Consider the following 25,109-nt stretch of genomic DNA (forward strand, 5'->3'; position numbering starts at 1 on the left):
TTTCGGGTTAAGAACAGACCTCCGGAACGAATTAAGTTCGTAACCCGAGGTACCACTGTACTAGGAAAACCCCTTTGAAGGATAAGCAGGAGAACAGAAGCTGTATTTTCATCCTTTTAAGTCCCAACATGCTGCCTGAAAACATTCTAGTACTTCGCTAAGACATCTGCTTCTCTCTCCTCTAGTCCTAAGAGGAGGAGTGGGGAGCTTGAGGGCCACATTAGGTATTAATCTGGTCAGCTGTGCCCCGTGCAAGGCCAAACCCCTCCCCCTTGCCTTCTGTTCTGCTCGCTGTGTCACAGTTGTGATGCCCTGTGACTCCCCCTTGGCTTCAGTGCCCAGCACAACGGAACCGGCTGTGCTGCCCTAAATCCACCTCTGAGGTATCCCTTGCCATCAGGGCCAGAAGTAAAAGTGGGCAGGGCAATGAATAATTTGCCTCTGTGCAGAAGACTGGCTTGCTTACACACACTTACACACACACACACACCTCTCTCTATCCAGAGAAGCAAGAGGCATTATTAATGTTCAAGGATACCTTCCAACCAGGCAAAAAGACTCAAGGATGGTCCAAAGCAGGGCCACTAGGGGTTTGGCTGGGAGCTAGGGGAGACCTGGGCCTGAGGTCCCCCATTCCTGCCTAACAGAAAGCAGGACTTAAGGGTCAAGGAGCAACAGGGAGAGCCACTGCGCAGAATCACAGCAGTGGTGGGATGTCAGAGTAGAAGCAGCACAGGTGATGCGGGCGATTGCCATTCAGGAACATGTGAAGAGCTGGGTTAATGCCCCCTGGCACCCCTGATCAGATTGCAAAGGGTGTCTGCATGGCCTCACAAAGCCTTTCAGCGCCGGGCTCCCGCCTTGCCTTCGCCATCTCATGGAACACCCATTTCCCTTTGAACAACCACACTGCCAGAAAACATCCCCATTTCATTATGGGCATTGAACTGCCTCCCGGCCATTCCACCTGCAACCGCATTTACAAGCTGCATGTCGGTTGCATTTCTATCAGTTTTCCTTGTGTTCGGTTTTCCCGCTCTCCTCCCTCACATCCCACCCAGCCCCCTTTAAAAAGAAAAAAATTAAGCAGGAAAAGAACAGGAGGAGTCTTGAGGTATTTTAGAGGGGTTTTTTTCCCTTTAAAAAAATACTATAAAGTTATAAAAAAAGCAAAGAGGCTTTGAGTCGGACCCAGGGCAGAGTTCTCAGGCTGTTGGCTCCTTCTGCAGAATGCAGGCACTTGCTGTTAATGCGCTTTTGACTGCAAAAGAGAAGAGAGAAAAGAGGGTGTCAATGCGGAGGGTGACAGTTTACGTAGCACCATTCACAGCAAAGTGTCTATTCTACCCAGGGCTGCAACCAGCACCTATCTGAAATTACAAAGAGCAGCAGCCATGCTTCTAACTTCATTAGAGGGGTATTTGACATGGCAACCTTTTATTAATTGGGGAAAAGAGCTTTGTATGGGATTGCACGGCACCATTCGAGCTACGTTGCCCCCCTCCACCGTCAAAGACAGGGTGCCACTGAGTGCCAGTTGCTGGGAATCACAAGTGGGGAGAATCCTGCTGTGCTCAGGCCCTGTTTGAGGCCATCCCATAGGCATCTGGTTGGCCACTGTGAGAACAGGATGCTGGACTAGATGACCCTTTGGCCCGATGCAGCGGATGCAGGGTTAGATGTACTGAGGTTCTAATAAAGGAACTTGGAAATTACAATTCCGCAGATAATGCAAATGGAGCACATCACCCCATGTGATATCCAGGGTTCTGAAAGAATGAATCAAAGCAGAGTCCCATTTTAAGATGCATCACAATGGCATGCGAGTGATCTCTCCGCAGCTCCTCCCCACGTGGCTGCATAAAGCCAAGTGAGCAATGCCTGAGGGAACCAGAAAGGCTATAGGCTGCAACAGCCTCCTTCTAGGCAAATTTGACAAATTCATGGAGGGTGATCCTTCAACAGCAGGGATAGGGACCGTGTGGCCCTCCAGATGTTGGGGGACTCCAGATCCCAACATCCCCAACCGCTGGGCCATGCTGGCTGGGGCCGATGGGGAGTTGTTGTCCAACAACATCTGGAAGACCACACGTTCTTCATCCATAGCCTATCAACAGTTCTCAGTCCACTGCAAACTTCACCTTCAGGGGTAATTTCTTGCTAGCTGCTAGATACCAGGGACAACAACCTTGGTCATGCCTGCTAGGAATCGGAGCTCTGTGCTGCCTCTGGGATTGAAGGTCTTACGCCTCTGAATTCCGCTCCTTGGCAAACAAGCGCATGAGAAGGTTGGTGCGCTGACATCCTGCTTGTGGGCTTCTCAGAGGCATCTGGTTGGTTACTATGAGAACAGAGCGCTGGACCAGATCGGCCTTTAGTCTGATCCAACAGGGCTCTTGTGTTCTCGTGCTCTGCTTTGTACTCCCCTCCATCACTACAGTTTCATTTTGGGGAATTCGTGGAAACTGCCCCTCTGAACAAAACTCAAATAGCCCCAATATAATTATCGTATTCCCTTCCTAAACATTTCTACCCTTTATCTTAAAAGTGCTCCTAGCTGGGGTTGCCATCTTCCCCTCCGCTCCCCACCCCCGCCCAGGAGACCTGTGTCTTTTAGAACTGCAGCTTAGCAAGAATTTATTCAGCAGGTAAAGCTAAATCAGTGCATCTACCGGTACATGCTAGGAAGCTGCTTAAGACTAAAGAAGTGGTGGGAAGGTGTCACTCTTAGCTAATCTATTACTTCTCTTTTCCACCTACTGCCAAAGCAGTTAAAAGGTCTTCTATGCAACTTGAAGGCTTTTAGTATTTCAAATTAGCTGAATAAAAGCATCAACTCACTTACCGTGCATTTATTTAATTTTACATAGGATACCAGTGGCCTCACTCCTAAGGCTTTCGATAAAAATCAGAACTGGTCCACCAATGATATAATGCTAAATCAATCATTTGCCTTTTAACTGATTGCAAATTTATTTAAATTTAATTATGCTTCCATGAAGCAGTACCGGGTATTAGATGCATGTATTAATAAATGAATGAAGTATGAGATAACTGCTGAGACAGGTTTGTTACTCAGTGGTATAGAAATTTATTAAGTGCCATATAATCTAATAAACCAAAGCTTAAGCTCATTGTTAGGAAAGCCTGCCTTTAATGGTTTGTTTTTCACCCCCTGTTCCACCACCACACCTGAATCAAACATATATATACACAACATCCCTGGGTACTTAGATCTCAGACCTACAGATGGAAATTGGCCCTCACTGATCAATCAGTTGAAGGTTTAATTGACTGATGCACTGCTCTCTCTCTCACACACACCAGGATACAGCTTCAGAAATTATAAGAACCCAAGAGCAGCTTTCCTGGATCGGACAGCTATCTGCCTTGTTTCCTACAATGGCCACGCAGATCCCTATGGGAAGTCCATAAGCGGAACAGGAGAACAGTATAGCCACTTTGCAATCCTGTTCCCCAGCAAATGGGCTTCCAAGGAAGGAGGAAATACAAAGTCATACTGAGCAGAAGCCACTGGAAACCTTATCTCCATGTATTTGAACAAAACCTGCTTCTAGCAATCTAAGTTGGCTGACATCAAATAATGAGGCAGCTAATTATCCTGTTTATGATGAACTGTGTGAAGTACCTCCTTTTGCCTATGCTGACTCTTCCACCATTCACCCCAAATGTGGTCACACCATAGATCTTTATGAAGGCGTTACAATACTGGCAGTTGTATTTATCACTCCTTTCCTAAGGAGCTCTAAGAAGGACTTTGATTTTTCCACACAGCGGCCAACATTTCCTTCAAACTATCTGCCACAGACCCCATAAGGAGGATGTTAGCCAACACGCTACAAAAAGGAGCATGACGCAAAAAATGTCACAGCTGGAAGTTCCTGACCCAACACCATTTTAAACGCACTCTCTTGAACACTATCCAAAACTTACCATATGGACTACAACAGAGTTGGTGTGTGTGTTGCTATAAATTTATTAGCTTCTGGGGACCATTATATGCCATGTCCTGGAGTTACGAAGCAGTCAACCTTGCGGCAGTAAACACAAGTGTGCAGACTTTGTGTCAAAACTCTGGCAAGGGAGAAAAGGCAGCCAACGCAATCCTTTGGAGGCAGAAGATCCAGTGTGGGGTGGTGGTTCGAGTGTCAGACTGGGGCCTCAGAGACCAGGGTTCAAATCCCCCACTCGGTCATGAAACTCACTGACCTTGGGTCAGTCACTGTCTCTCAGCCTAACCTACCTCACAGGGTTGTTGTGGGGATGAACAATGTTGAGCTCCTTGGTGGAAAAGCTGAGAGATAAAGGAAGAAGAAGAAGAAGAAGAAGAAGAAGAAGAAGAAGAAGAAGAAGAAGAAGAAGAAGAAGAAGAAGAAGAAGAAGAAGAAGAAGAAGAAGAAGAAGAAGAGGAGGGAGGAGGAGGAGGAGGAGGAGGACGTACCTTCATTGTGTTCTGCTTCTCCTCAAATCCCAAAGAGACAACTGGCTTCTTCCTTCGGACAGAGCCACCCAAGTCAGAGGAGGAAGAGGAAGGCAAGGGGGAGGGGGAGTGCCTGGCCTTCATCGGCCTACAGTAGGTGGCTGTATTCTTGCGTCGCTTGGCCTCCTCATCCGAGATGCAGTTGGCTTGCAGTGCCTTTGGCCCATTCAGTGAGGAGGCCCGGTTCTCCAGCTGCAACGCTTTGACTGGGACGTGGCCGGGAGCCCTGCAGTCCAGATGGCTGACCCTCTTAATCCTGGCTCCGGCCGAGACGGTTCCATTCAGGGAAAGAGTCGAGGAGGAGGAGGAGGAGATCATGGATGGCTTGGCCTTGGCGGGCGGGCGGGAGACCTGGCAGCCAGCTGCCTTGCTCTTGCCCAGATCGAGGAAACAGGTCTGTTTGTACGGAGGGCTAGCGGGGGCCCCGGGAGACTGCTTGCGTTTCCGGGCCAAGGCCTCTGGCTCCACGCCGCCAGCCGCCGCCTCCTTGGCTTTGGAGGACTTGCTGGCCTTGGTCAAAGGCAACTTGCTGAAGGACGGCGAAGGGGTGTTGGCTGGGAGTGGGGAGGTGATGGACTGGCTCCCGCCCATGCAGTCCGACTGGCTGCAGGCGGCTGCAGCATGGGGCGACCCCACTGCATAGTTCATGCTGTGGTGGCTGCGGTTGTCCCTGGAGGCCACGGTAGCGGAAGCCGCGCAAGACACTGAGGTCCTGCCCGGGAGGCTGTTGGGGAGGCTGCACACCAGGGAGGAGCTGCAGTTCTGAGAAGTGCTGGAAGTGGAGAAGCCCAGAAGAACAGGGGGTGGTGTGGACAGAATTGGATGGTCAGCAGCGGGAGGGATCCTTCTGGTTGGGCCAATAAAAAGGCGGGGGGGGGGGGAGAGAGAGTTAAGAAGACCTCTGACTTTGGAAAAACCCCTCCAACCCTCAGCTCTTGTTCCTTTTGCCCTCCATGCCAGATCCTAAAAGCAGAATCCTCGTGGGCTCCCTTGCTTTTTCAGGTTCCAGATATGACGTCGCACCCTGCTGCTCTCAAATCCAAAGCCTTTGTGCTCGGGTTGCTATCCCGTTCTAAATCCCTTACATCGATACCTGCAAACACACGCATCCACGCACACACACACAGACAGCCGCCACCCGCCCTCCTCTTTCCCCTCCGCCAGAACCTGGGTGTTTGTTTTCCCTTTGTTCCGATGAGTCGGCGTCAAACCCTACAGCCCAGCGCCACCTACTGGAGACGAGGCGGACCAAAAGCCCCGACAAAACACCAGGACTACGAGGTCAGCCGGAGGAACGCAATGTTTCTCTCGGCAACCGTGTGCAGAGTGATTGATGGCAAAGCTGCGGACTGGGAACATAATTGCATGCGCTGCTCTTTTTTACACGGGTGCTTAATAGGTGCTTAAAAGCACGCCCACATTTTACGTCCATTTGCAGGGGGAAGAGATGTCAAACGTGGATTTCAGCTGCAAGCTTATTTCGGAGGAAGTCACAGTGAGCACAGTGGGGCTTCCTTCTTAGTAAAATAACATAGGATCTGGCTGCCGGGGTGGGGGTGGGGGCTTTCTACATTCCCATCTCCCTGCCGCCAACCACACAAGAAGCATGCTGTTGTTTCTCATTTGAATTCCTTGGAGAAAAAGGAGGGATACGAATGCAATAATTAAGCTATTGCCAAGGGTCCAGATGTCCCTTCTCTAGGCACCACTTCTGAAGAAGAGATAAGGAATGGAGAAAAATGCAGGAAATGCAAACACCCAATCTGTCATTTCCACTGCTCCAGCGAGTCCCATGTGGAATGCGGCTGGGAGACGGATGAACATTTGCCACGGGTGACAAACCTCAGGCAAGTTGTCCTCCACTACCAGGACAAACAAACCCTCAGCGTGGGTGATAGTGAATGGTTCAAAAAAGCCTCTGAAGAGACAAAGCACTCTTTTGCTGTAGCTCTAAAGCCTGAGAGAAGGGGCCATTTAAGCTCAGTGGCAGACACCACGGTCTGCAAGCAGGCGGCCCCAGGTCCAATCCTTGCCATCTAGGAAACAGCCCTGCCTGAAACCCTGAAGGACTGCGGCAGCCAATCAGTGCAGAGTGCTATACCAAGCGAGATCAGCCCAGAATTCTGCCTCTGTGTAAGGCAGGTCCCTATGTTGCTGCATCTCTAAATAATGTCCACGCATGCAGGATGCAGGAATGGGCTGGACCCTTATCTCCCTCAACCCTACACCCATGGGGCCACCCGTCTGTCAGTCACCTGACACCTCGGTAATGGAAGGTGACCCATTTTCACCTGCGTGGTTTGAAATTAAAACGAGACAGGCATAAGCACACTGCGCGAGCTGCTTTGAAGCCCCGACAGTTGGCTGGTTGTTGTGGCTTCAAAGCCCTGTGTGTGGCTTTTTGCAAGCCCTGATGATTGTCAGGGTTTGCAAACAACAGCACACGGGGCTTGGCAGGCGGCGCTGATCAGAAGTGCCATCAACCCCCCCTTTTAACCCTTGAAATACAATCAATTTTTTAATGCTGATTTATAAAGTTGCTGTTCTTGGCTCTATATGCACTGGCTACTTCATTGTTAAATATGAACCAGCCTGATAATCTGATGCAAGGTTATAAAAGGAAGAAGATCTCAATATCTGAATCAACTAGGTCAGTTGAGTCCATAACAAGGGGATTAGATTTCTGAACACAAAGATGGGACCTTCTAGGTGGTGTTAGACTCAGTAACTACTATCAGATCCAGACAGCATGGCTTATGGTCAGGAGTTAATGGACATTTGAATCCAACAGCATCTGGAGTCCCTATCAGAACAGAAAAAAGGATAAACACATGGGACAGACATGCAAAGGTTGGGGGCGGGGAACCAGACTCCAACAAAATACCAATCTCATCAAAACACTATGTTTTGTAGCCTCCATTCTAAATATATTTAGACCTCACTGCTACCCTGCTATGTCCTAGTAAACAGCAGCAATGTCAGTGTCGGGAAGATAGCAGGAGGCACTTGGGAGTTGATCCACAAACAATCATACAAACTTGTTTCTCAGAAATTTGGTTTGTTTTCCAGTTGCTTTTGCCTCAGAGGACTTTATAGCGCCCTGAGGTGGAGTGGTGAAACAAACCATGGTTCAGAAGGGTTCACAGTAACACCAAGCCAAAGCTAAAACAAACCAAGCTTCATTAGCCAACAACAAACAATGGCTTCAGACATGTTGGCAGTAAACAAGCAATAGTTAAGCTGCTGGGCAGGATTCAGATGATCAAACAAACCATAGTTTAATAAACCCGATTTTAATCAGGCATAGCTTAGTGTTAAGCACAAACAAGGGCTATAAACATGCCCATCTTCAGCTGTGTGCAAGGGGCATTAACATGTCACAATTCATCACAGGGTTTTCTCTACTTCCCCCTAGGATTACTTACTTCCACATGTGTGAGCTGAGATGCTTTTCCAGCATGGAACTGAGTGCAGAGCAGAACCGATCCAGCCGCCGACTGAAGACGTAACACCCAGGGCTCACCAACCTGCTTCCAAAAGTGCAGAACTGTTGTGGGGAGACGGAAGCAGGGATAAAAGGCATTAAGAATATTAAATCGTGCAAACGGCACATACTGAAACCTCTTGCAAATGGGGATGGGATGCTAACACCAAGAGAGTTGTTTCTTCTGCCCACCTCATCTCCTGAGCAAAGGAAGGCAAAACATCGCCACACGCACCTTCACACCTGGGTCTCATTGATACCAACAGAACAAGGGCAACTAACCTAATCTGGGACTGAACCCATAGATTTGTTTTGCATGTGTAAGAGTTTGCAAGAGTTTAGACCTTGGTGTATCCAGTTAAAGGGACCTCAAAACTCAGGAAGACATCTTCTTGGAGCCTTTGAGAACTGCTACTAGAGTAAATGTCATTGGGTCACATGGACCAGGGGCCTCACGCGGTATGAAAGCAGCTTCATTTGTTCAAGCACCCGACATTCCCCTCCCCCTTGGCATTCTTCTTGCAAGACTTGGGGCAAGCATTTTTCTCCAAAGGCGTGAAGGACCCATTTCACAGAGCCACGCCAGTTTTTAGCCTGGCACTTACCGCCTGGGGGCGTGGTGACCGTGTTGCATAATGGCAGTCCACCTTGCGGGAATCATCCACTGCGTCATCCTCACTCTCCTCGCTCGAAACCCGGCCGGTGCTCTTGGGCGCTGGAAAAGGGTAGAGCCCGTGGTCGACCTCGCTAGAGGTGGAAGGCAGGTCATCGGGCTCACTCTCTGAGGATACCCTAGACCTAAAAGCAACACAGGAGGTTAAAGCCCTCTTCAAGGGGAGACTTCCCTGAATTTGTGGCAGAGATATTACTGGCTTCCTTACTAGGGAATATATATGACTAGCAGCCATATGTCCCACGCTGCTCAGGAATTCTAAGAAATCCCAAAATTAGTGCAATTTTGAAAGATTCAGTCTGCCATTTTTTATTCAAAATGGAACCCCGCTGTATCCAAACATAAACAAAAAACCATCTCCTTGATCTCGGGAACCATTGTACAAAAACCGGTTATGATAGCTTAAGAGGTGTCCAAATGCATGGCTAACAAACCACTTCCAAAATATATAGTAGATACAGAGTTTCTGTGAATAGAGTCTGCTTTTGCAGTGGTACAGAAGATGGCACAGTGCCACCTCTCCTGAGGTCCTGTCCACATCTGTGGTTGAGCCAAAATAATCTCCCAGGCAACTTTAATTAGAAAACTACACAGTCAACTTCCTTCTCATGCTTTACCTATCTGCCCTTTTTTTACCTGGAAAGTGCACAGTGGGAGTAGGGTTGCTTTATTCGGCAAAGAGAGGCGTTAGGCAGGACCAACGATGGCTGTGAGAGTGACGAGGAGTCCTGCGAGAGTCGTTCAGAAGGCGCTTCCTTCCTCACTGGGCTCTTGTCTTTGGGGGACTCGCCTTTCCTGGCGTTGGCCTTCAGCTCGGCCACTAAGACGTCAAAGTCCTTGGCGCGGCCCTGCACCTCACGGCGCTGGTGGACCGAATGGATCTGAGGCACAGAGAATGGTTAGAGGCACCAGCTGACAAGCGACAAGCACATCCACTGCTGCAGGACTTCACGACACTAGATTATGGAGGTGTGACGCGAGCAGGGCTTTTTTTCAGCTGGAACTTGCTGGAACTCAGTTCCAGCACGTCTCAGGTGGGCACCTTTGCCAGGATAAGAGAACAAGGTTCATGGTGAGTTCTGGCACCTCTGTTTCTAGAATAATAGCACTGGACCAGAGCATGACAAAACCAACAACCTCAGAGAAGAAGTCCATTTCCAAGCCTATTTAATGAGAAGGGAAGCTCTGATGGGGGATGGGAGAGACTGTCACATGGCGGGTGACTTTCGAATAAGAAATTTGCCACGTGGTCACTAAGGTGCTACAATCTTGTGGGGAAACTGATGCTCTCAACCCCTGAACATTTCAATAAATCCAAGCAGCTGGCTCTTAGACAAGTGCTGGATGAACCACTGGGCAGAAAACAAGAGCTCATACAGTTATTAAATTGGATTTTAAACAGGCCCACCTGGAATAAATCTGACTTATGGTTAGAAGGCAGCTGATCATCAAAAAGGTTAACATTATTTACAGAGGCTGCGGCAAAAGCACACTGTGAAATTACCCAGTGTTGTCATGGGGATGCCTTGACACACTGTGTTTAGCTTGCTTATGTTTTGCTGTCCTGGCTACAACTTCTGCTATGCCTGGATTTTTACTAGTAACGCTTCATTATAGCATGTATCTCAAACTGCCCACCAAATATCCCTCTGCCTGAACCAAGTGTTCTGAATGTTTGGAACAGAGAAACCCCAGTTCCTATTCTTCACACGGGGTAGCTGGCTGTAAGAACACAAAGCCGTCTATATGGAGCCTTAAGACTACCTCAAACAAGTTAAATTGAAGCTACAAAGTTTCCCACCTATATATGATGCCTGGCTGCCTTCCAGAGAGAGATGAGAGGCATAATTCCCCCGGGGGAAATTCTCCTGAGCACGCTTTATTGCAATGCACAGGAGCTGTGCAAGACCATCCTAAGTGCTCTTGTACAGCTCCCATTTATTTAAGAGCTTTCCAGCAGATTGTGCTCTAGGTGACTCTTCTCCAACCTGGCATCCTCCAGTTGTTGTTGGACTCTAGCTCCCATTAGCCTCAGACAACACAGCCAATGGTCAGGGATGAACGGAGCTGTATAGTCCAGCAACAGCTATAGGGCCATAGGTTCCCCTTCCCTGGGTTTATAGCAAAGTATTTTCCACTTGAACTTTTCTACAGAGCAGGTGTTGGGACATGGCTGAACTACAGTTCCCATCAGCCCTAGCAAGCACGGCCAACGGCCAAGGATGATGAGAATTGTAGTTCAGAAATATCTGGCGATCCAAAGGTTTCCCACACCTGCCATTGAGTCAGGAGCTTCCACTTGATAGGGTGACCACTTCTTTTTTTATTTTAGAACCTAGTCTTGCTCCTATGCCTGACAGCAGCCAGACACAAAGCCACAAAGCAGGCATCTATGTTGGTAGAGTGATGTTGATGGTGCAACAACAGGTAAGCCGTATCACAGCACACACTAGCCTTCTTGCAAATGCAGAATTCTTTCATCGGCAACTTGCTTCCAGTAACTCACAACAGTCTTAAGAGGAGGGTAGGCAGCCAATAGGGCTCAGGAACCTGAATAAAGCTGGCAGACCAAGGGCAGCCAACTTGGCGCCCTCCAGATGTTCTTGAACTGCAACTCCCACCAGCTCCAGCCAGCATGGCCAATGGTTCAGTATGGCGGGAGCCACAGCCCAACAACATGATGAACATCAACACCCAGAACTGAAGCTAAGCTTGCAGCAGGGAACGGGCTATGCAGAAAAGCCTCCCTACCTTGGAAAACCACAGACAGTGGTGGAGCAAGCCGATTGGGTGCCTGGGTGCCCTGCGCCCAGTGGTGGGGCCATATGCCCGCAGGGAGAGGTGAGCTGGGGCAGGAGAGGTGACGGGCGGACCGTTTGGGGCAGCGTGGAGCCTGCGGGCGCCCAAGCCACTGCGACTCTCCTCAGGAGAAACACGTGGCTTGGGAGCGCTGCAGGCCCCGCGGTGAGTGCTGTCCGGCATTTTTTCACCCCTCTGAGTGGTGACACCCGGGGCGACCCGCCCCCCCCGCCCCCTTCCTCCGCCCCTGACCACAGGCACTCCAGAAAGGTGTGTTGACCAGGGAGGGGAACACTACGAAGCACACACACAGGAGGGGCCTCTTTCCACCATTGAACAGGTGAAGCATTTCCGAGCATGGAAAACTTTTTGCCTTCCAAATTTCCAGATTTGGCAAATGGAAAGGCCTTTGTTAGGCAAAGGAACATGCCCACTTGGGACGGGGGGGGGGGGAGCAAAGGCTGGTCAAAACTCTTCCTTATGCTGAACTACTCTTTTGCCCCCATTTCACACCAATTTCATCACATGAAGCATCATACCTTGCAGGTCAGTAACCGAGTGCAAACCTTCTTGGTTTCGGGGTTCACCACCCCACACTGCCTGTTTAGGTCACATTCTTTCCCTGTGGGAGCAAAACACAGAATTAAGATGCAGACGGGAAAAGAGAATGCAAGACACTCATCCTGCCCCCCCCCCATGTCTCCTGAGGCCTGGTTTTATGCTTTCCCCCTTCCAGTGCCTCAGCTTCCCTCTCATCCTTCAAGGAAGCTCTTATTCAAAAACTCCATATTTCAAGGAACTCTTGACACCTGCTGTCAGAATAGCACCAACAGGTTATTTGTCCAACAATATTTCTTTTCCTGCTGCTTTTTAATTTTATTTTATGGGCATCCTGTGAGAAGTTGTGTCTTTAGCAATCACTGCTTCAATGTGGGGGGGCTCTCTTCTAATCCAACATTTATTGTCCTGAGAGGACAAATACTTGGGGTCGTAAGAAAAAAAAAAGATGGCAGGAAACTCCCCTTCCTGTCTCCCTTGGTCAACTGAGCCCCAAGTCGCAGATTATGCACAGTGTTCTCCTTCTTCCCAGTCACCTGGAGGCCAAGTGCACAAACCTGGTCAGGAGAGGGATCTGACATACTGGCTATGCATACCCAGCTTCAATTTGAAATGGGTCACTTCCCCTTTAAAAAAAAGGGTGCTAGTTGGTACATACACCTGGCCAGAGACTATCAAGCTTGCCTTTCTGCTAACCCTTTCCCCCGCTCTATGCACCCAACAAAGTAGCCCACCTAACAAGGGAGATCATTCAAAAACATGGTTCCAGATAAAAGAATCCAGATATGAGTCTGGTGCACTTCAGAGTCCAATGCATCCTCACTTACAGCAAATGTTCTATCTATCCTAGTCCTCAAATACCTTTCTACCAGTGGAAGCTCGGAAGAACCTGTATTTGGGGGTGTGGCAGTATTCTCTTTGATGCCCACTCTTCCGGAATTTGGGGAATTTGGAGATAATGTTGTGTGCAGAAATGCTACCAAACCGTAACCAAAACTGCACCGCTGTGAAATGGAATACAAGAAGGAACGCCCCCCCCCTGCAAAAAAATAAATAAATCGCTTGGCTATGTGCTATGCTGCCTCCAGCTACAGGATACTACGGTACTCACGTGGCATCTTCTTCAGAGATTTCACAGCACCAGTCTCTTTCTCTCCCAAGGCAGGAGCATTTTCAATTTTCCTGCTCAAGCCGTCAGCGGGTATGATGGAGTTGCCACTGGACTTGGCTGACGTTAGGGATTCTTTCGGTGATGCCACTAAGGAGGGCTTGCCCAGCATCTCTTTTGAGCTGGCAGAAGACTGTCTGGCGGTGGCAGAGTCAGAAGGCTTTGGGGGGGCCTTGATCCCATCGCTGTCAGGCTTTGGAAGGCTGGAGATCTTCTCTAGGTTCACAACAGGCACAAACAAACTGGAAGGGAGCAAAGCAGAGCCACAAGTCAGAAACACCGTAAGAATTCGTCATCTCCCACTTCAGCTGACCAAGGTTGACACTCTTGCGTCTTCACTGTATTGGGTTCTAGCTTCACTACTAACAGTGTCTGTAGGAACATTAGAAGAAGCTGGGCTGATGCTCTAAACATGAAAACTGGAGCCTTAAGATGCCAGCCAAACAGGCAGACCCAGAGCAAATAAAAGGAGAGGCAAAGACAAAAAAAAGAGCAGGTGCAGTTTCCACATTGGTACCACATGAGTCTTGGAAGGCACCAATGGCCAAATCTCACAGGTCTTCCCAGTGTCCTGCAACACAAGCTCCTTGCTCAGCTCTGGCCATCAGCAATAGACCAAGATGAAGAAAGAAAACTCTGAAGTGCCTTCAGATCATCTTCCACTAACATCGGCAAGGATACTTCAGGATACCATCTGACCTCATGAGTCTCTAGAAATAGGCTGCAGTTCCCTCACTAGCAAGACCCAACCCTATAATAAACTAGTTGAGTTTGCTTAATTCTGCCTTGCTTTCTGCAACAAACCTAGAGTCACTAAAAGTGACTAAAACCATCAAGGGGACATCAAACCGGGGGAAACAGATTATATTCCCTCTCTTGCTTTTCAGATTCTTTTTTGTTAAATTTGTTGTTTATTGCTGCAATTTTTAGTGAAGTTGTAACTGCTCGGAGAAGGCAGGGCACACATTTTAGTACAAACAAACAAATAAAATAACCAGATGCAACTTATCAAAAGCCATAAAAACACTCCCTAAATATAACCTCAGTAATAGGATTCATTCAGACCCATCTATGTGCCTGCACACACACACACACACACACACACACACACACACACACACACACTAAAAACTACTTCTAGCTTCACAGGTCTAGAAATCTAGAGGTTAATTTAGCCCTTGTCCTTTTATACAAAGAACAAAAAGTAAAACTTTAGTACCCCTAGATAATAAAACTTTAGTATCCCTAGAGCTGCATGTAGATCCCCCGTACCATCTTACAAAATGGAGACTTACACCAGGTTGCACCTGCCATTCTGAAGGGCGCAATTTCTCCAATACCTCTCCCCCAACCACCCCAGTAAGCACAGCGCTGGGATGCTTCCCCCAAAAGCAATGGAGTGAGATTCCATACAGCCCAAGAAGAATTGGTTGGGCTGCCCTCTGTATCCTGAAGCTCAGAAAGGTCCCCTGCCAACAAACCCAACCCCTCCTTACCAGAGGTTGTCCTTTGACATCTTGTCTGTCCTCTCAGGCGTGTGCTGGGCTTGACTGAAGGAGCCCTGGGACCTCTCCCGCCAGGACTTGGTGGATCCGTGACCTCCACCGGCAAGGGACCGCCCATTGACCGCATGGCACTTTTGTAAATTTGAAGAGGCCTGCACCCGGCCATAGAGCTTGCTGGGAGGTCCATGTCGTCTCTCTAGGTGGGAATTAAGATGCTGTTACTGAAAACATTGCAATCAACGAGCCAATGTGGGGGTCTGGACGGCAGCCATCATACTGCAAGTGGCAAGTAATGGCCTGGAGTACAGAAATGGGGAGCTCCAATAGCAGCTTCTTAACACCAGGCGGATGGCGTTTCATCTTTACGAATTCCCCATTCCATTTCCAGCACGTGTTGCTCTGCATTTGTGGCACCTGCTGCCCACAAACATTTTTGTAAATTCCAATATGCCTTCATGGACAGTCATGGACAAACTACTGCAGCAGCAGCAGCAGCACCAAAAATCTACCCAGAGGCAAAAATACTCCAAGAGCCAACAGCAAAATTGTGATGCGCTGCCTGCTGTGGTTTGCCCCGCCCAACACCCATCACCAATTTCCCTTCTGAAACACAGATCAGTTGAATCAGAACAGTTATGCAAAAGCACCCAGTTTATGGATTTTATTCTAATATGAAATTTGGAGGTTTACTATGTAAATAGTGCTCAGTGCCAAATTTGTGACCCCCCCCTTAAGGTTTCATGGGCAATGCTCCAAAAGTCCCATACTGTTATTAGAAAACTGTATCCACACCTCCTTCTCTCCTTTCTGTTGGGAACTTGCTCAACCCAAGTTAGTGGCTACATCCAGAACTTCACATTTAGAGTTTCCTAGCTCCAATTTACCAAGTCATGCATTTTGCACCACAGAACTGTGAGAGGTGGGCTCCTAAAATGCATCCTTCCAAGATCTGCTCCAAATAGTGGGTAGCAGACAGCCAAGCAGCTACTCTATGAGATATGCCCATTTCCCACTCAGGGAGGCCCATAACTTGATCAGAGTCAATCACCAAGAAGTAGGTACAGGGTCCAAAAGGGGGCAATCAGGACCAGCTGGAAATCTGCCTAATCTTAGCTGTCACCACCCCTCTATGTGTTGCTATTCTGTTCCTCGAGGCCTGATTCATAAAGCCCAAGGGAAGTTGTGGAGGCAAATGGAATAAACACACTTCATTTATATCCTGCTTTTTCTCCCATGATGGAATTCCAAGGTGATGTGGACAGGGTTCCCTCATCCAGGTGTTCACCAGGCCTAGACCTGCTTGGCTTCAGCAGAGCTGCGGCATCCTGCACCTTCAAGCCATGTCCTGGGACACAAATACCAGCCTACCCCACCCTCTTTGCAGGTTCCTTGGCAGGAGGTCAGACCGTAGCATTGCCCGCCCCCCCCCTCCGTAGGGTGAGTCGCTAAAACAGCCCATCTCCAGCCCCTCCGCTCTCCCCGCTTCTTGCTCAGCAGCCCCTTTCAAAGGCAGGCGGATGGCCTTGGGCAATCCCAGCGAGATTACTGCTCAGGGCACCAGGCCAAAGGAAAAAGTCTGGATACGGACAAATCATTCACAGATGGTGGCAAGAGGAGGTTGCCTAATGTTAGATTCCCTTCGTTGCGCTTTAAGAACTTGGGAGGAGAAGCAGCTAGAAAACGGCTGGGCCTAAGTCATTAGTGTAAAGGCTGAACGGAGAGAAGTCTGTTGGGAGGATGGGACGGAGGGGAGAAGGAACAAACAGTCCGTTTAGAGCAGAAATGACCCATCTGCAGGGAGAATGGTTTTCAGGCAGAGATATCTTTGCCAGATCCTGTACCTGCTTTCCTTTATGGCAGCCTTCCCCAAGTCGGTGCCCTCTGGACAGGTCCTTTCTGTGCCCACTCCCCCGCTGATGGGAGTGCTATGCTAAAACATCCAGGGGGCACCGAGTTGGGGAAGGCTGACCAGAGGCTCAATTTGAGACGTTCTTCCCAAAGCATAAGCTTAGGCACTCAGTGATGGCCCGTCTCCTTTCGAGATGGGACATCACAGGAACATAGGAAATCGCCTCATACCGAGTCAGACCAAAGGCCCATCTAGCTGTGAATGGTCAACACTGACTGGTATCAGATCCCTGGAATTTCAGGTAGGCATCTCTCACAGCCCTACCTGGCTGGAGATGCTAGGGACTGAACCTGCTCAGCAGGCAAAGCAGATGCTCTATCCATGAGCTAGGGCTCTTCCCCGCAGCTCAGGTGTCTCTCCATTCTGATGTTACCTGATGTGCGTACGACCCTTTCCTAACTGCCTCCCCACATTCCTTCCCCAAACGCCAAGGGCAAAGTTGTGACATCGGAAGCGACCCTAGCACGGCCAGAATTCTGCCTTTCCGTCTCTTGGACTGCTTGCTGCCCTCGCAGCGGCTTCCTCGCTGGCTGAAAAGAAATTCAAGGGAAGACAACCTTCCTCTTCCCCCACCCCGCTCCCCATTTTCAGGAGGAGAACAGAAAAGGGCCTTTCAAGCCCAGGCACCACCCACTGGGCCGATGCCTGAGGCGGCAGCAAGCAGCCCTAATTCACAGCTCTCCATCCAGAGGCCACAGAAATTCAATTGGCAGCTTTTGGCTGCTTCGCTTACCGCAGTGCTTCTGAAAGGCTTGAGGTTTGACCACTTGGCCACAGTGGTTACACAACACCAGGTAGAACTCATCGTGAGCTGGGCAGTGACCAAAGATAGACATGTCTGAAAGGACAAGAGAGGCGAGTGATAAGAGAGCACCCTGGTGGAAGAAGCCCCGTGCAACCTGGTCAGTTCTTCAGGCTGAGAAACACTTCAAATAAGAGCGGCAACAATACCCCACCGTTAATTCTGACAAAAGATGGAACAAGAAGAAAAGCCCGCCATGTAGCTTAGAAAGGCAGAGAGCTGAGAGGCACATGTTTACATCCCTGCCACAACAGCTGGTGGGATGGCACAAAGCATGCCACACACCTCCATCCTCAGTTTTCCCAGCTGCAAACTGGGAATAAGTACCATGCTGTTTGTGATGCAGGATCGAAAGATCAAGGAGGCACTGACTGCAAAGCAGGTCATCCATTCATAATGCCAGAAGGAGCTTTTATACAGACTTAAGACCGTTGTTCCATCAAACAAAGCCCTCTTTGGCTGCCTCCCCAAGATTCTTCAAGCACGGATTCAAGGAGTTTCATATTGGGCTCTTATAAGAGCAGAGCATGTGGTATATTACTGAGCCAATGCAGCCCCTAGATGGGAACTGGGGGAACAGCTTGACTGGCAGCCCAACGCTCCAATGGCACCGAGCTGCACACGCAAAGATATACACAATTATTTTACATGTGACTTATGTCAAGACTTATCTGAGCAAATGGCTGTCTAGTTCAGAGAACAGCCACTGGGCAGTGCAGCCTCCCCCATCCAGCCTGCTGGTTCAGGCCCAGCCCACTTCTCAGGCACAGGCCTGAGACGCGGGCTCACGTTTTAGCAAACACACACAAAAAGGCAGCAGAACAATCGCTTATCCTTGGGTGATGGGGCCATCACACGCTCCAACTTTGTCAGGAGGCAGCCCCACCTCCTAGCACAGCTGGGGTGGCAGGAAAAAAAGGAAAACAAAGAGACACAGACAGGCTGAGAAGCAATGAAAAAAAGACGGAGGGCAGCAGGGCAGGGGGGGGGCGAGCTGTCGGGAGAGGAGGGGAGGGGCAAGGCTCAAACTAACTATGGGCTGAGAGTGAGCGCAGAAAAGAGCAGGGCGAAAGCCCAGCAGAAGCTCATCTGGAAACTCTGGCTCGGGAGCTCAGTGGAGAGGACAGGTGGCAGCTCACATTTCCAAGGGCTCTGCCGAAAAAGCCTAGTGAGGGAGTTAGTGTGACCGATTTGATTTAGGACAAATACAGGCCACCATGCAGGGGTCCCACAAAAGACCTGGTATCCTTGGGGGAGTCGGCCCTTCTTACCTTCTGCTGCAAGCAGGACCTTCCATTTGAGTCTCCACCCTGCCCCCACCACCCAAGACTTGTCTGAGAAACAGACACACAGAGGAGACTTTCTGATCTCTTGATTGAGGATAGACAGATGGTGGCTCAGGGCCTTTCCCCCCTAACAATCATTAAAAGAAAGAGAGAGAGAGAGAGAGAGAGAGAGAGAGAGAGAGAGAGAGAGAGAGAGAGAGAGAGGAATGGGGAGTCAGCACATCTTCATCCGCCCTACTATACTTCCACCTTGGAGTTGCACCTGGAATCCTTTCTTTGCGATGAGCTGGTGAACATGTTTTGCTGGTGGCCAGAGCACGGCTGATATTCCAGGTCAGGAAAGAATTTGGCCGGTGCGGCGCAGACAGAAACATGGTGGGACTCTTCTCTGCCGCTCAGCTCATTTGCACGAGTCCATCAGCAGCTATTGCTCTGCACCAACTCTGGCTGCTTTTTGTGACACGCTGTGATCTACGTCACATGGGCTGATCAGGAGGGAGGCTGTGGGCAGGAAGGGGTGGAAAGCCAAAGGCCTTTTGCTGTGGACGTCTCTTAACGTCATGTTGCTAGAAATCATGGAGGCAGAGGGTCCTCAAAGCAAAGAAACATGTATGTGAAAGTTCCACAGCTTTCGGCTATCCCGAAACTCTTGCTAAATCCCTATAACTAAATGTTGGGTTAGCGGCAGGGCTGCAGAGGATCACGACAGGACTCAAGGCAAAGTCCACAGCCTCATTAATGGGTCATGGAAGATGCAATGTATTCAAGCCTAAGCTTGGAAGAGTATGAATTTCCTGATGAATTACAAGAGACTTCACCCATCATATTCCAAGACCCAGGCAAGGTTTCGAGCTCTAGTAAGGTATAGCCAGGCTAGCTCTTAGGGCCAGAATGCCAGCCCTTGGTGGCATGTGCGAATGCAGCTATCAAAAGGGATAGTTGTCTTCTGTTTTTGTCGGGATGCTTTCATCTAAGGGTCACTTGCTGTGTGAGAATGTAATGACTGCTGCTCCAGACAGACAGACAGACAGACACAGAACTCTCAGCTGCCCTTGCACTTCTCTCTTCTGCAAAGCATTCACTAGACACAGGGCAGAGGTCTCTACAACTCAAGTCAGACTCAAAGAAGTCTGTTCTTACCTTCTTTGATGAGGGTCATTGCATCCAGCTTCTTGCTCCCATTCCTACCGTTTTCTTCCACATCAGACCCTAATAGATACATAGAAAAAGAAATCCCATCAGCAACACTAATAACCCTTTGCAGATCCATCATCCAACAAATCTAGACACATTAAGATGAATCATTCTCTCTCCCCCCCCCCAATACCACATGATTCGAAGTAACGCTTACACAGAAGCAAATCAACCTGAATGCAATGAGACTTACTAGGAAGTAAGCATGCTTGGGACTGCAGGCCTTAATAGGCTTGAAAAGAGCTCAGGAAAAGCATCTATTCCACTCGTAGCTTCCTCAAACTTGTCATGTAGTGTTATGTAGGTCACATTGTGGCCCAGAACAGAGAAGATCCATCTGCAAGCCTCAGCAGACAGGACACTAGGACCAGTAAATCTGTAGATCAGGATTTCCCCTCTTCGAAACCCCATAAGAATAAACATAGCACGGATGGTCCTGACCGGTTTTTGATTTTTTTTTTACTATACATGTATACAGGCTTTGAGGAGGTATGTGCAGGGGTATTCTATTTTATCCTCACAACAGCCCTGTGGGAAAAGGTTAGGCCAAACATGCAACGTGCCCAAGGTCACTCAATGTGTTTCGCAGGGGAGCAGATTAAGAACAATCATTTCCATTTGCCCTAAAACTCCAGGTCTTAAAAGTTGCCAAGAGAACAAGGATCCCTAAGAATCAGCTCAGCTAACATGGCAGATGTTCCAGAGCTTCTGCAAACATACAGTAGTGGACTTGCTGAGTCTCAGACTCCACTGCCTGCTGCTTCAGCAGAACTGCTCTGCCAATCCGTATCAATCAAGAGGTGTTTGGAAGACAATGACAAGCACATAGCACCATCCCCAGACTCCTTTCCAAAATACAATGTGCAGGGTAGAAACGTGGCTCTCTCAACTCCACTTGAGAGTAGCTGCTTTACAAACTCTTGTTTTCCCATTTCAAAGGGTGGCATTCAAATATCCACAGCCCACCAGAATTCTGTACATGCCCATGTGTATACGCATGCAGAAAGGGAGCACACTTGCATGGCAGGGGATGAGAGACAGCTCTCTCTATTCCATATACCTTTCACATGAACTTTTCTGCTCTGCTAGTTGGGAACACAAAGCTTCAAAGAAAGATGCCCCAAGATGGACTTCAAAATGGAATTGCCAAATTCTGAGTTAAACAGACACCCCTGGTTTTCAGTTCTGGAAGCCAAATCCTTGCCAATGCCAAATTATATTATAGTTTTGATCACAGCATCAGTGATATTTCCCTGGAAACATATTAATGTTGACAAGCTTTTCATTATAGCAGGACCATTTTCTTACTATGCTGTGTTTGTGTGTGTAAGCAAATGCCTAGAATGATGTGGTTTGTACCCTAATCCCAACATGCATATAAGAAATCAAACACATGGGATTCAGAACTAATGTTTTCCCCCCATTCAGCTTTCCAGATTTTTAGACTACAACTCCCTGTGTAGTCTGGGGCTGATGGGAGTTGTAGGTCAAAAATCTGGAGGGCATCAGGTTAGCAAAGGCTGCCGTAACCCCTTCTGTCTGCGCATCGACCTGAGGCTCACAGACATTCATGAAATGCCTACAAACTCCTTGCGATGCAGATCAAATACTACCAATTGTGGGGAGGGATATGGCACAAGGGGCTGATTTGTCTCCAAATTAACAGTGTGAAAGCAAGTAGCAGAGCTGGTCCCCAAAGTCCTGACTCCTGTGCTTTAACCATGGCATGATACTCCACTTGCATTTAATAGATTTCACACCACATGGTGCCCTCACAAAGACAAGATGTACCTGTTACAATGCATCAACTGTTTCAGCATCAAAATACAAAACGGAAATCCCAAATAGCTGTGTGTTTTTTTATTTAAAAAATTGCATTGACACCAAGAACATTAATCTCTCTCTCTTTTAAAAAAAAAGGGGGGGAACCTAACTGAATTAAAACGCACATACAATTAATCCCATACCACAAGGTGGAAACTAAGCAAGCTCTCCCCCCCCCCGCCCATCTATGAAATCCTTACCATTCCATATCTATTAGCAATAAATTAAAAAAAAACAATCCGTTCAGGCAGCAACAGGAAGCTGTCTGCAAAGGACAATTTACAACCTGCTTCTTAAATCCCTGAAAAGACAGGGGTCATTATGTAAACTCTGTTGGAGCTGGAAGTAGATGAGGAAACATACGAAGCACTAACTATATCAAGTGCAAAGGGAAGATAATGGAGGGGGATGGGAGAAGCTCAACAATATATAAAGCATCACGTTGAGTCTCACCGCCCCTTCTAGAGTCTGCCATCAGGCTGCACTTGAGAAAGTCAAACATTCTAGGGAGGTGCTCCCAAGCGATTTTCTAGGATTCCAAGGACACAAATCACAAGGGGCCAATCCATCCACCCACCATTTTCATATGCATATACCACCACCACCCCCTTAGTAAAGGAGGGCAAACAGAGCAAGGGACAAGGGAGAATGGGGGGGGTGGCAGGGAGGAGCATAGGGATGCTGAATCAGGATGTCAGGGAGGAGGATGTGCAGTTTTTCAAGAGAAAAAGGGGAATCCTAAGGAGTGGTAAACTGAGTGGCCAGGTCAACAGTGCAAAACAAAAAAGAGCTTCATGTAAAAGACAGAAGAGAAGATATAAGGAAGGTGAAGCAGATGGATGGGCGGGGACCAGTTTCAAAGGCCTAGGCACAGATCCTAATGGAAATGGAACAACTTCAACAAGAGGAAATCCAGAAACGCAGCACAGCTGGGGGAGAACAGCAAACGGTGGGTTGCTGAAAGCACTTTGAAAGGAATCAGTTGAAGAAAACTGTAACGGGATTGAAAGATCAAGACCGATGGGAAAATGTGGTTAAAAAGGGGGAGGAAGAGAAAAAGGGAAAGTGGTCAGGGGTCACCCAGTAGATGATCAAAACCCGTCAGGGATATCATACTATCCAGGGAATCACAGAAGATCAAGAACGCTTGCTGTCCACAAGTGTTCCAGTGGCACCTCAAAAGTGCGTATTATTTGGGGAGAACAGAAAAAGTGAATATGTGGAGATCAGGAAGAAAGAATGCCCAGGTGAAATGGAAGCAGTCGACATGGGGGCTCGAGGTGCACGAGAGTCAAGGCGCAAATGTTAGGAAAACTGGTGAGATCACTATGTAATAAATAAATTATAAACAGACAAGTCACGCAGCCTTTACATAGCATGTTTCGGAGACAATCGTGGGCTCGGTGACAGAAGAGATCAAAAGTCCGGGGAATCTTGCGAATATGGCTTTTTTTTAAAAACAAAAACCCATGCTCCTGTAATAAGGGATCAAAGTAGGAACGAGAAGCACATAAGGAGCTGGAAAACGCGTGGGACAAAGATCCTGACTTGATCACAGCATCCCCCCGGTGAAATCAGGCTGGGGGAGAGGGGATCCCATCAGGAGGATCGAGAGATCCTAGGGAACCCGATCGAAGCGGCAGGAAAAGGAAGGCAGGATCCATCGGGCGGGAAGGAAGGCGGCGCTAGGACCCGGCGGCTCCTTTGTTTGGGGCGGGCGGGGTGAGGGAGGGGGCGAGGGAGGAGGAGGGGAGGCGAGGGAGGGAGGGAGGAAGCTCGACGGCGGCGGCGGCGGCGGCAGCAGAAACGGCGACGGAGGGTCCCCTGCTTCCCGCCGCCGCCTGCCGCCGCCTCCGGGCCCGCGGGCAGGGCGGGCGCGCTCACCTGTCTCGGCTGCGGTCGGCCCGGCCCTCTCCACCCAGGCGCTCCAGCTCTGCCCCGCGAAGTCATCGAGATTCGGCAGCCGCCGATCCACAGCAGCCATTGCTGCTGCTGCTACCACCGCCGCGCGTCCACGCACCGCCATCACCGCACGGGAACGCGCAGCCCTCCCCGCTGGCCGCGGCCCAGTGCGCAGGCGCCCCGCGCTCCGCGCACCACGGGAAACGTAGTCCTCGGAACCCGCGGCGCGCTCGCTCTGCGCATGTCCGAGAAAGGCGATAGGCGCGAGAGTGGCGGGTTCGAATCCTTGCCTCTCTTCCTCTGCCTTCCCGCCGCCGCCAGCCATTTTAACAGGACTGGGAGCAGGAAACGCCCCGAGTTGATGCCCGGACTTTTCCCCAATAAATGCAGAATAAAAGCCAAATGGAACAGACCGAAGGGTCTCGCAGTCTGGCGTCGCTCCCCACAGCGGCTGCCAAGTGCCTGCAGGGCATGTTCAGCATCTCACACTAATCCACTGAGCTATCCAGCTGATGAGGGCAGTACCCCGATGTCATACTAGCTGTCAAGTTTTCCCTTTTCTCGCGAGGAAGCCTATTCAGCATAACGGAATTTCCCTTAAAAAAAGGGAGAACTTGACAGCTATGCCCAATATACTGCCTCTGACCATGGAGGTTCCTTGCACGCATTTAACTTGCGTGCATTCAACTTTACACGCTTGGCAAAAAAATAATAAAAGGGGGGTGGGGGAAATTACGGTACTTTGGCAATCCCACCCACCATTGAACCCAATGTGTTTTGACTACACGTGATTTTAGCTTTATGCACTATCTCCAGAATGTAACCCTTACGTAAGTTGAGAGTCGTCTGTACCTCATTTTGTCCGGCCTGAAATGAATCAACTGCCAGCTACTGTTATTGTGTGGCCGCAATTTCTAGCAGTAAGAACGTAATTCCGCTACTGGATTGAACCAAAGGTCCATCTAGGCCAATGTTTTCTTCTCATGCTAGCTAACCAGATGTCTATGGGAAGGTTGCAAGCAGAACACTCTCACTTGTGATTTCCAGAAGCTGGTATACAGTACAGGAATATACCATCCCCAGTGCTGGAGACAATATAAAGCCATTATGGTTAGTAGCAATTAATCTCTGTTTTCCTCCAGGAATTTCTCTATATGCCCTCATTTAAAGCAATTACTACATCTTACGGGAGTGATTTCTATAATTTTAACTATGTACTGTATGAAGTTCCTCTCAAAGAGAAAAACTGTTCTCAATCCACTTTCTCTACATCATGAATAATGTTAGAATCATGTGCCCACCACCCAACGCCAGTCACTTCCCCCTCTTCATAAACCAAAAATCCCCAGGCACTACAGCCTTTCCTCATGAAGGTGATGGCCGATCACTTGTTTCAGGTATCTTTTCTGTACCTGTCCTAGCTCTAGGATTTACGTTTTGAGATGCGACCACCAGAACACTACACTATTTGAAATACAGACACGTAATAGCTGGCTGCTTTGTT

The 25,109-nt window shown here is 49.0% G+C and overlaps 1 protein-coding gene across 1 annotated transcript; it reads right to left on the reverse strand.

The window, feature by feature from the left end:
* Positions 1-1,115: 1,115 nt before the first annotated feature.
* Positions 1,116-23,798, reverse strand: ATXN7L2 (ataxin 7 like 2). The gene is made up of 11 exons (XM_035121476.3): positions 23,588-23,798; positions 19,826-19,894; positions 17,331-17,435; positions 14,680-14,884; positions 13,127-13,425; positions 11,997-12,079; positions 9,295-9,539; positions 8,591-8,783; positions 7,927-8,048; positions 4,463-5,348; positions 1,116-1,261 (listed from the first exon to the last, which is right to left on the reverse strand). Exons 1-11 carry the CDS (start codon positions 23,727-23,729, stop codon positions 1,247-1,249), a joined length of 2,364 nt encoding a protein of 787 aa, XP_034977367.3. The 5' UTR covers positions 23,730-23,798; the 3' UTR covers positions 1,116-1,246.
* Between the last annotated feature and the right edge of the window lie 1,311 nt (positions 23,799-25,109).

The sequence above is a fragment of the Zootoca vivipara genome, chromosome 7, assembly GCF_965207765.1.
Source record: "Zootoca vivipara chromosome 7, rZooViv2.hap1.1, whole genome shotgun sequence".
Taxonomy (NCBI): Eukaryota; Metazoa; Chordata; class Lepidosauria; order Squamata; family Lacertidae; genus Zootoca; species Zootoca vivipara.